Raw genomic sequence first — 12373 nt, 5'->3', positions numbered from 1 at the left:
GTGTCATTTAAAGCTTGTGTTTCCTTATTTATTTTCATTTTGGATGATCTGTCCATTGGTGAAAGTAGGGTGTTAAAGTCCCCTACCATGATTGTGTTACTGTCGATTTCCCCTTTTATGGCTGTTAGTATTTGCCTTATGTATTGAGGTGCTCCTATGTTGGGTGCATAAATATTTACAATTGTTATATCTTCTTGGATCGATCCATTGATCATTATGTAGTGTCCTTCTTTGTCTCTTGTAATAGTCTTTATTTTAAAATCTATTTTGTCTGATATGAGAATTGCTACTCCAGCTTTCTTTTGATTTCCATTTGCATGGAGTATCTTTTTCCATCCCCTCTCTTTCAGTCTGTATGTGTCCCTAGGTCTGAAGTGGGTCTCTTGTAGACAGCATATATATGGGTCTTGTTTTTGTATCCATTCAGCCAGTCTGTGTCTTTTGGTTGGAGCATTTAAACCATTTACATTTAAGGTAATTATCGATATATATGTTCCTATTCCCATTTTCTTAATTGTTTTAGGTTTGTTATTGTAGATATTTCCTTCTCTTGTGTTTCCTGCCTAGAGAAGTTCCTTTAGCATTTATTGTAAAGCTGGTTTGGTGGTGCTGAATTCTCTTAGCTTTTGCTTGTCTGTAAAGGTTTTAATTTCTCTATCGAATCTGAATGAGATCCTTGCTGGGTAGAGTAATCTTGTTTGTAGGTTTTTCCCTTTCATCACTTCAAATATGTCCTGCCACTCCCTTCTGGCTTGCAGAGTTTCTGCTGAAAGATCAGCTGTTAACCTTATGGGGATTCCTTTCTATGTTATTTGTTGCTTTTCCCTTGCTGCTTTTAATACTTTTTCCTTGTATTTAATTTTTGATAGTTTGATTAATATGTGTCTTGGTGTGTTTCTCCTTGGATTTATCCTTTATGGGACTCTCTGCACTTCTTGGACTTGATTGATTATTTCCTTTCTCATGTTAGGGAAGTTTTCAACTATAATCTCTTCAAATATTTTCTCAGTCCCTTTATTTTTCTCCTCTTCTTCCGGGACCCCTATAATTCAAATGTTGGTACGTTTAATGTTGTCCCAGACGTGTCTGAAACTGTCCTCAATTCTTTTCATTCTTTTTTCTTTATCCTGCTTTGCAGTAGTTATTTCCACTATTTTATCTTCCAAGTCACTTATCCATTCCTCTGCCTCAGTTATTCTGGTATTGATTCCTTCTAGAGAATCTTTAATTTCATTTACTGTGTTGTTCATCATTGTTTATTTGTTCTTTAGTTCTTCTAGGTCCTTGTTAAACGTTTCTTGTATTTTCTCCATTTTATTTCCAAGATTTTGGATCATCTTTCCTGTCATTACTCTGAATTCTTTTTCAGGTAGTCTGCCTATTTCCTCTTCATTTGTTTGGTCTGGTGCGTTTTTACCTTGCTCCTTCATCTGCTGCATATTTCTCTGTCTTCTCATTTTGCTTAACTTACTGTGTTTGGGGTCTCCTTTTCGCAGGCTGCAGGTTTGTAGTTCCCGTTGTTTTCGGTGTCTGCCCCCAGTGGATGAGGTTGGTTCAGTGGCTTAAGCTTCCTGGTGGAGGGGACTGGTTCCTGTGTTCTGGTGGATGAGGCTGGATCTTGTCTTTCTGGTGGGGAGGACCGCATCTGGTGGTGTGTTTTGGTGTGTCTGTGAACTTAGTTTGATTTTTAGGCAGCCTCTCTGCAAATAGGTGGGGCTGTGTTCCTATTTTGCTAGTTGTTTGGCACGGGGTGTCCAGCACTGTAGCTTGCTGGTCGTTGAGTGGAGCTGGGTCTTAGCGTTGAGACGGAGATCTCTGGGAGAGCTGTCACCGATTGATATTACGTGGGGCCAGGAGGTCTCTGCTGGTCCAGTGTCCTGAGCTCGGCTCTCCCACCTCAGAGGCTCAGGCCTGACACCCGGCCAGAGCACCAAGACCCTTGATGAAGAACGCTGCTACGCACCGATGGTTTGACCGCAAGTGCCAGTCCCCCAATTTTTTTAACCCCTCGCAATGATGGCACAGTTCACACCATAGAAAGTGATGTGCTCTGAAATGTCAAGGCTCACAGGTTTTCTTATCAGAATTTCCATGAATCAACACAACATTGCAGAGAAGCAGGTATTACCTGCTGCTACTGTACTCCAGGGCTGGGCAGACAAAAGAAAGAGCATCCTGAGAAAGGCTACCGTGATGGGGTCCAAGTTCACAGTAGCCAGCACTCCCCACTCCAAAACTCAAGATGTCCAGACAGCTGCTCTGAGCTGGGGTCTGCCTGCTCCCTCCCTCTCTGGGTAGCCAGCACTCCCTCCATGATCCATTTTGAGTTAATATTTGTATAAGGTGTGATGGTTAGGTCAAGATTCATTTTCTTGCATCTAGAGGTCTAGTTCCAGCACCATTTGTTGAAAGGCTGTTTATGATGTTTTGAGTTGCCTATCTCTTGATAACACCTAAATGTTATCAACAGTCTGTCTCAAAACCTTGCTGCAAGAGGTCTTGCTTATCAGCTAGTCAAGCTTATCATCATTGGAAAAATCGTTTCCTATTCATGTAAAGAAGAGTGTAAAGTTTAAAAGTTCAGGGTCTGGAACTAGGCTCCCTGTGTTTGAAAACTATCTCTGCTACTTACTTAGTGACCACAGCTATGGATTTCAGTCACGTTTCCACGAGTCGGCATTTTGGACCAGGCTCAGCTACACAGTGGTTCTGTGTCCTTGTGAGCTCTCCATTGGCTCAGGGTTGATTGTTGAGGGCCAGGGGAGAATCTGCTGGGATGATAGATCATCTCTGTTCCACATGGCCTCTCATCCTCCAGCAAGCTATCAGTGGCTTCTTCACATGATGCTTCCCAAGAACAGCAAGCATGGCAGTGATAAGGTCTCTTGAGGCCTAAGCTCAGAATTTACACAGAGTTTGGCTTCTGCTACATTCTGTTGGTCAAAGCAAGTCATAGGGCCAGCCCCTATTCAAGGAGTGGGAAAATAGACTCCACCTGTTAATGGGAGAAGCTTCAAGTATTGTGGTCATTTTTCCAATCTGGTAATGTTGGTAAGTTACTCAACTTCAACTTGTCTGAGCCTCAGTTTCCTTATTTATAAAATGAAGCTAATAATAACAATAACTAATTCATAATAATACCTAACTCATGAGTCTTAACTCATGAGAATTCAGGAAGATGATGATAACCATAATGATGATGATAGGCGTAGCTAACCCTTTTTAAAAAAAATAAATTTATTTATTTATTGGCTGTGTTGAGTCTTCATTGCTGCGCATGGGCTTTATCTAGTAGCGGCGAGCGGGGGCTACTCTTCATTGTGGCGCACAGGCTTCTCATTGCAGTGGCTTCTCTTGTTGCAGAGCACGGGCTCTAGGCGCATTCGCTTCAGTAGTGGTGGCACACAGGCTCAGTAGTTGTGGCGCATGGGCTTAGCTGCTCCGTGGCACGTGGGATCTTCCCAGACCAGGGCTTGAACCCGTGTCCTTGCATTGGCAGGCGGATTCTTAACCACTGTGCCACCAGGGAAGCCCATAGCTAACACTTTTTTGTAATACCAGCTAATAGTTATTGAAGGTTTACTTTGTGCCAATCCTTGTTCATGCATTAACTCATTTCATTCCCCACAACAACCTTATGAGATCAATGAGATAACAGCAAGTAAGTGAAGGAGATGAGATTCCAACCCAGGGAGTCTGACTCCAGAGCCTACACTTGTCCTTTCATATATCCTCTGCCTCTGTATAAGGTACATGAATAGTTAACACAGTTCCTGGTATATAGTAAATATTCACTTCAGTATTTTTGTTGTTGATATTATTGTTTATTCTCATTAGACTCATTCACAGAAGGAGGCACTTTCTGATCTTATCTCTAGATTTTTCTTTGTATCCAGATTTTTCTGGAACCCCATGTTCACTGACCATGATAAGCAGAAGAGCAGAAAAGAAATTAAAAAGGCAAAGTGAAAAAGCGTAGAAATACAAACAGAGGGAAGTGGAAGGCCAGGAAGAGAGATAGAAACCATGTCAGGGTTCCTTCCTGTTCAGGCCTGGAACACAGCCTCATTTATTACTGAGTATTAGGACTCTGATGCTGAAAAGCTAAAGGGCTTCTCCTCCCTTGGAGTGTGACCCATGGCACTTTTGAGGAATATGGACAACCCCCTCCCCCTAACACATTTGCATACACATATACCTCGGTATCCCCTCATCCTTAACAGGAGGAGATGTCTTTTCTTTGAGACTTAGAGCCTAAAGTTTCCTTAGAAGATGGGAAGAGATTACCCATCCAGAAGCCATGGATTTTTCTTAACTAATCAAGGCCTTCTAGTCCTTCATATGGACCCTAAAATGTATAATACACTGCAGCACATAAAAAAATGCCCTCAAGAAAGATAGGGTCAATCTAGGAGGGTGAAAGCATTGTTGAATAGGAAACCCAGAAAAGCCCTGGACCCCATGGAGCTCTCCTTGGTGCAGAACCCACTGGATATGACTGAGCTTTTACTTGCTTAAAACCTTGTTCAGGGACTTCCCTGGTGGTCCAGTGGTTAAGACTCTGTGCGTCCAACGCAGGGGGCGTGGGTTCGATCCCTGGTCGGAGAACTAAGTTCCCATATGTCACGCTGCCAAAAAAACACACCTTGTTCATAGATGTGGCCTCTTCTTGAACCTTATCAGCCCTGATCTGCTGTGACCCAGTTGCCTGCCGCCAGAATGACCCTTGACTGCCTGGCACCAAGCCACGCCACCCTCCTCTGCTGATACACACTGCGGATCAGGAGTTCCATTCATGCTAGTCTGGCCTGGTAGGACTGACATGCTTGCCACCACCTATGTCCCTGAGGTTCCCTCTCAGGCTGCCCACCCATGCTCAGCACTTTGCCAGGCCAGGACATGCCCTGCAGTACACAGGAGAGAAAAGTAGGCAGCAGTCCTAGTTCTGACAGCTGTCAAAGAGACACGTGATACATGGGTGCAACTCTGAGCTCTGCATACAGCCACTGATGATCCCAGGTCCAAACTCCAGGGGAGTAAGTCTCTCCCTCTACCACCCCTCCTTCCATCAGGTCAGCGATGCCAGAACTATTATATGGGTACAACTTTTAAGCATAGACTTAGGTGTATGCATTGCTTAGGGTAATATTCCTGAAGGCGGGGCCGGGGCACCTATACTGATGAGCCTGATGGAGAAAGGGAGGTCTCCACGGAACGGCCCTCACAACATACCGGTGCTTTCGTCCCTGGGGCTCCCCCAGCAGGAACAGGGCAGCCCATAGCAGGGGTGCCAAGCCCCGGTTCTATCCCAGATGACGGGCTTACTGTGCAGCTCTCTGCTGGGAACTGGACTGCAAGCCTGTTGTTAACAAAGACCCGCATCCTCTGTCTTGTTTCTCCAGCAGACTTGAAACATTGTCACTTAAAGAAACAGTTATTTAAGAGAGAGAAGGAAAGGCTCTTTATGACTTCATTGAAGATGTTCTTTCTCAGGTTTGTGCGTGAAAGAGGCAGAGAGGGAGGAGAACGGGGATCTTCTCGTCCGTGCAAATAGGATTCTGCCTGCTTTACCCACCAGTTTTGTAGTGTAGAGAGAGACAGTGGATGCTTGATTACAGCTAGATGGGTCAGAGTGGTCAGGCGTTAGAGGCACTGGGTAGAGAAATTCTGAGAAATCTGTCTGTAAATATAAAGGGAGGTGATAACGTTTGATTCAAGTGAAGGAAGTTACTCTGTAGTAATAGAGCTATAGAAGAATAGTCTGAAAGGTGGCTTGGAATGATTACTTTAGTAACTCATTCCAATATTTATTAATGTCTGTAGTGATACGTAGAGGACTTGTTGTGGGGTTAGGCAGTCAGCAATGGTGAAGAGGTTCAGTGCCTGACATTCAGCCGTGACTGTTAGATTTTCAGCTTTTTAATCAAGTTTGGTTTTTTGTTTTGGTGGGGGTTCTTTTGGTTTTTTGTTTTTGTTTTTATTTCGCCTCTTAGAAATCTTGTTCCGTGTTACAAGAAAAAAGAATCAGGACAGAATTGATTAGGGGCAGATGTCTATAGGGATACAAAGAAGTATCTAACTCCAACGTTACTTTCCCTTCAGAAGGTGCTCCAGTTTCTTTCATCATTGTTACAGGCAATTTGTAGGGAGATTAGCTATGATTTTTTATTACTTAATACCAGTTTCTTTGTTCTGTATTGTCTTAGCTAATCAGACTCACTGTTTTTTAATAGCGGTGTGGTTTCTTTAAAAGCACACATATTTTTCTGATTATGCAAGCAATGCATTTTTACTGCATAAATTTGGAAAACAAAACAAGAATAAAGAAGAAAAATAAATCACCCATAACCCCATCATGAGATAAAATGGTAATATTTTTATTTATTTATCTTTTCTTATGCATTTAGACATGTATGTGAAGCTAACATGAGCATTTTCCTATGTTATTGAAAATTCTAAAAGTATTTAAATCTTTCTGCCCTTTTTTGGACGTTTACTCTGCTTCTATTTTTCCTGTTATAAATAATACTGATGAATAGCCTGCTGATAAATCTCTTTGTCTCCATCTCTGATTAGTTCTTTAGAATAAATTTCTGAACATGGAATTGCTGGATCAAAGTTGTGAACATTTTTAAGGCTTTTGATATATTTTGCCAACATGTCTTCAGGGAAAAATATTTCATTTAAATTCTTGACCAGCAGTGTTTGAGTGTACCTGTCACCTGTGTACTACTGGGTACAAACTCCACACAATACTAGAATAAAACATGCTAGATCAGTGTGGCTTTTGATATACTGGTTTTACGCAGTTAAGAATGATAAAGCTATTTTTTGGCAGCCAAACTGGTTACTATTTTGCATGCATATTTTCAATGAGAAATTATATTGTGTATTTCTCTCCTTTTTTTCTTGCACTTGACTTTGTTCGGGGGCTGCAGGTCGTGTCCAGCCTTCAGCCATCAGACATGTTCGTTCTTGGAGCAACATCCCCTTTATCACGGTACCCCTCAGTCGTACACATGGCAAGTCTTTTGCCCACCGCAGTGAGCTGAAGCATGCCAAGAGAATCGTGGTGAAACTCGGAAGTGCCGTGGTGACCCGAGGGGATGAATGTGGCCTGGCACTGGGGCGCCTGGCATCTATTGTTGAGCAGGTAATTGCCAAGATGGAAAATTCAGCTGAACTAAAACAAAATCTGCTTTTTAAGCTGTCATTTCAGGTTTGTCAACTCGTAAAAATAATTCTGATTTGAGAACAATAGATTTCAACCCAGTCTGAAAACTCTGTTTCCTGATGAAGGTGCCACTGGGAGACAGCATCCCAGGGCAAGCAGAGGGGTGTCAAGGAGTGGAGTTGATTTCATGCATCCCTCAAGCTTCTTAGTGAGAACGAGCTGTGTATGTCAGTGATTCTTAATCCTGGCTGCACATTAGAATCGCCTGAGAGGCCTGGAGGTGCCTGGGCTTTACACTCAACCATTTAATAAGTATCTCTGGGATGGGGCTCAAGCATCTGTGTTTTTAAAGTTCCCCAGGTGATTGATATGTAGTCAGGGTTGAGTACCCAGATGGACTTGTGTGAATATTGAGCTTTTTCTTTTTTTTTTCCTGTTTTGCTGGGCTTTATCTTTTCTAGTTAGCCTAGTAATCTTGAAATAAGTATGAGCTATCATTGCAGAGATTTCCCAAGTTCAGATATTAGTGAAAGGACTTACCAGACTCCACAGAGAATACCCATAAAAGGCTTTCATTTAAAGGCAAAGGGATACAAGGCCACAGAGGGAGTGTAAGCAAGAATTGAGGGTCTGAGAGACATCCTATACACAAGCCCATCCCCCACCCCCAGGGTCTTTTATTTGCACAGAGACCACACTCTGTCTCCAGACTGAATCACCAAAAGATCTGTGCAAGGAATCTTGGCTTTGGAAGGCCTCACAGCAGAAGTTTTCAGTGGGAACTTTATGCCCCACTGGCCATGGAGTCAAACCAGGCTGACCACTGATAGTTTATCAGTAAAGAAACTTACCTTCGGGGTCATCGTGGGAGTTTTGGACTTTAAATATCACATCACAAATCCCACTACCTTTATCTTTTCTAAGAGCAGGGATCAGCAAACTTTTTCTGTAAAAGGCCAGATACTAAATATGTTAGTCTCTGTAGGCTGTACAGTTTCTTTCTCAGCTACCATTGTAGCACAAAAGCAACCTCAGACAATACATAAGTGAACAAGCATGACAGTGTTCTGATAAAATTTTATTTTCAAAAACAGGCACAGGTCAGATTTGACCTGCAGGCCATAGTTTGCCAACCCCTGACCAAGAGTCAAAAAAACCAAACATCCAAGTATCCTGGAGATAAAGCTAGTGCTTTTCCATTCTAGCTGTAATTCAGCTCTATCTTCCATAGCCGTATTTTCAGTTTTAAAAAACAATTTTGCTGGAGTTGGTATTAGAAAACTACTAACCTGAAATTTGATGGAATTGTCTTCATATATTTTCTGTACTAAGCAATTATTATCAAATCTGCCTTTCAGATTGAGTCCCTCAGATCAATGCAGTATAACAAATATTTATCAAAGGGCTACATTGTGAGGGCCTTAACAGACCTCTAACGGTTGTCTCTGCCCTTGGGGAGCCAAAACTGGGACTCCCAAAATAATTAGGTGTTTGTTCAAAGCAGATAATATCCAAATGAGAGGGCACAAATGACAGTGACTGACAGGTCCAGAGGTGGGAAGGTCAAATGAGAGTGTGGTCATTCTTGGGACTTCCTAGGAGAGCTGAGACTCAGGGTGGGCCTTTGTGACTGATAGGATTTGCACCAGCAGAGGGGAAATGTTCCATGCTGCTAAGTGCACATTGTGAACGGTGCCCCTGGAATTGTGTAGCCTGATGGTTCTGGGGACGGGGAGGCTCTACAAGTAGTTTCCAGGTGGGAGACAAAAGCAGGAATGAGTATGGCATGCTGATGGGCCAGAGAGGAGGTGAGCTTGAAAGCAGTGGTGGTGATCTCATCAGGGAGAATGTGTATAATTCCATTAGGCAGGGCTTTGAAACTGGGTAGAGGACTTGGGGTTCAGTCTAGGAGGAAGATTGAAGATTTTGAGCAAAGGAGAAACTTGATGAAAACAGTGGGGAGAAGCTGGTAATGGTTTGCTTAGGTTGTCAGCTGTCCTTCTAGGGACACCCCTGGACCTTCAGGAACGGTTTTCTAGATCATTGCAGTACTAACATATGGAGTCAACTGTCTTGTCCAAGCCATCTGATCGTGTTAGATGGACTCAGGAGCTGACTTAAAGAGGCTTCCATTGGTCAAAGATGGGAATATCTGAACATCAATAGTTACTGCACTGAATTTAAACACATGAAATATGTTTAAATCTATGAATCACAATTATACTCAAAAAAAATTCATTGGTCATCTTGAAGGATTCTAGAGAACCTACTCATTTTGGAAACTGGTAAATAAAGGGAAAGAGACACATATCTGTGCCGCCTTTCATATACAAACCATACCTCAAGGTAGCCAAATATTTAATGAAGGAAAGTTTCCCTTTATGGAATTATTCCAGCCTGTAAATAAAGAAGAAATGCATGAATTAGAATATCAGCATTTTATAGCCCCTAATGAATTAATAAGTCTTGGTGATGATCATCAACAGTAACTAACATCATAAAAAGAAAGACAGTCAGGCCTTATGTATCCCCTTGATGGACACCATGACCTGTAAAGAATTCTTGACAAAAAAAATAAAGCCTTCATGCCTAACAGCAGTTTGCAAGAAATAGAATACTATACCACAGAGACAGAAGCAGGAAAGTCAAGGCTGAGAAACCCTAAAGGACAAATAACCCAGTTTCTTGAACAAATTACAAGGGAAAAAATTATAGAGAGGAACCTATAGATTAAAAGTGAATTAGAAGACACTTCACCTAATTGCAATGTGCGGGCTTAATTTTCATCTTAATTTGAGCAAGCTGAAAAAATTGGGGAAATGTGAACACCGACCAGATATTTGATATTAGGAAATTATTGAAATATTTTAGATAATAATGGTTTTGTGGATGTGTGCATATACCCTCTGTTTTAGCAATTGCTTTCTGAAATATTTACAAATGAAATAATGTGTCTGGAGCCTGGGATTGGTATTAAAATAATGGTGGAGGGACTTCCCTGGTGATCCAGTGGCTAAGACTGTGCGCTCCCAATGCAGGGAGCCCAGGTTCACTGCCTGGTCAAGGAACTGGATCCCATGTGCCACAACTAAGAGTTCACATGCCTCAAGTAAAGATCCTGCGTGCCTCAAGTAAAGATCCCACGTGCTGCAACTCAGATCCGGCACAGCCAAATGAATACATAAATAAATATTTTTTAAATAAATAATTAAAATAAAATAATGGTGGAGCTATAAAAGGAATATTGGAGAGTGAGAAATTGGCCATGAGAGGTGGTTGTTGAAGCTAGGTGATGAGTACATAGGGTTTTATAGTTCGATTCTTACCACTTTGGTTAAGTATGAAATTTTCTATGATGGTTTTTTGTTGTTTTTTATTGTTGTTTTGTTTTGGGTTTTTTTGTTTTTGTTTTTGTTTTTTGCAGTACACGGGCCTCTCACCGTTGTGGCCTCTCCCGTTGCGGAGCACAGGCTCCGGACGCGCAGGCTCAGCGGCCATGGCTCACGGGCCCAGCCGCTCCGCGGCATGTGGGATCCTCCCGGACCGGGGCACGAACCCGTGTCCCCTGCATCGGCAGGCAGACTCTCAACCACTGCACCACCAGGGAAGCCCTATAAGTTATTTTTTTTAGATCATGGTTTATCATAGCTGTCTCCGAGTTCCTGAGCTAGGTTATAGGTTCAAGCATCAGGAGGAATGGACAGGTTAGGAATATTGAATCTTTGATTCTTTCATGTGGATGTGTCCTAGGTGGGAAACAAAGTAACCAAAACTGGTTCTAGGCAGACAGAGTGGAACAGCACTGTCCCTGGTCTAGCCAGAGGCAACCCATGAGAATCAGTCATGCCCCAGAAACAGCTTCGTCTCCCCAGGTCATGCCTTAGAATTTGAGAAGCCATCTGCTAAGTTTATGTTGCAATTCCTGGCTCCAGACTTGTATTCTGGGCTTTATTTCCTGAAACAACTGGATCTTCCGCATTATAGACTCCTCCACATATCTTCAAGTCCTGTGGTTGCCAAACCTACCTACACACCAGAATCTCCTTATTAAAAACTTCTCATTTCTATCTGCCGCCTACTTATCAGATTCGAGGGAGCATGTAGGACTCTGTGTTTTTACCAAACAACCTGGGTGATACTTCCAGAGCCAGCCCAGTGCTGGTCTGTAAACCGGCATTTGGGATCCACTCATTAGTCCACCCTACCTGAATCTCTTGTGATGAGAGGAAAGAGATATTACAAGGACTTGAGCCTTTTCCTTCCTCAATGTCAGGTGTCAGTACTGCAGAATCAAGGCCGAGAGATGATGCTGGTGACTAGTGGAGCTGTAGCCTTTGGCAAGCAGCGCTTGCGCCATGAGATCCTTCTGTCTCAGAGCGTGCGGCAGGCCCTACACTCGGGGCAGAACCACCTGAAGGAGATGGTAAGTGCGGCTTCCCCACCCCCTATAACAGGGTCCTCAGGCCTCCTTCCCTCACCCCAGCCACACCTTGTCTGTTGGCATGTTGCAGGCAATTCCAGTCTTAGAAGCCCGAGCCTGTGCAGCCGCCGGACAGAGTGGGCTGATGGCCTTGTATGAAGCCATGTTTACCCAGTACAGCATCTGCGCTGCGCAGGTGAGAGGCTGACCTCCACAAGGTGGGTGTGGGACCTGTGAGGGTGATTCCGGTGGAGCAAGGTGATATGAGCAGGGCTCTGGAGCCAGACTGCCAGGATACAGTCTCAGCTTCACCACTTGCTAGTTGGGAGATCTGGAGAAAGTTTTTAAGTCTAACGTTTTTGTGCCTCAGTTTCCTCATCTGAAAAATGAGGATGTCAACAGTGCCTATTGCAAAGAGTTTTTGGAAGGGCTCAGTGAGAAAATATATGAAAAGCATTTAATATGTCTGTCACATAGTACTTTCTCAGTAACTGTTAGCTCTTGTTATTATACAAATAAGTCTTAGGACTACTACAAGTACTGATACTTCTAAAGATAGAAAGGTTAGATATCTTTATTTCATTGGCTTCTTTGACTTCAGCTGGCTTGTTTGTTTCTCTTTGCACCTGGTTGCCTTATATAATAGATATCTACTAAGTGTTGAAGGGAAATGCTGGTGGTTGGTTGTTTTTTGTTTTTTTAATTATTTAATTTTTTTTTTTTTTTGGCTGTGTTGGGTCTTCGTTGCGGTGCACGGGCTTCTCATTGAGGTGGCTTCC

At 42.9% G+C, this 12373-nt stretch overlaps 1 protein-coding gene across 5 annotated transcripts in view; it reads left to right on the top strand.

The window, feature by feature from the left end:
• Window positions 1-12373, top strand: part of ALDH18A1 (aldehyde dehydrogenase 18 family member A1) — a 47765-nt gene that overhangs the window by 8985 nt on the left and 26407 nt on the right. For all 5 annotated transcript variants that reach the window (XR_008616074.1, XR_008616073.1, XR_008616072.1 and 2 more), the window contains exons 3-5: window positions 6939-7153; window positions 11448-11597; window positions 11686-11790. Coding sequence is in view for 2 of the 5 variants with exons in the window: in XM_055080849.1 (XP_054936824.1) it covers window positions 6939-7153; window positions 11448-11597; window positions 11686-11790 (470 nt within the window). In the remaining 3 variants the exon portion in view is untranslated. The remainder of the gene's footprint in view (window positions 1-6938; window positions 7154-11447; window positions 11598-11685; window positions 11791-12373) is intronic.

The sequence above is a fragment of the Physeter macrocephalus genome, chromosome 20 (assembly GCF_002837175.3).
Source record: "Physeter macrocephalus isolate SW-GA chromosome 20, ASM283717v5, whole genome shotgun sequence".
Classification (NCBI taxonomy): Eukaryota; Metazoa; Chordata; class Mammalia; order Artiodactyla; family Physeteridae; genus Physeter; species Physeter macrocephalus.
Note: the sequence above shows the minus strand (reverse complement) of the source record. Positions and strands in the feature narration are given on the sequence as shown.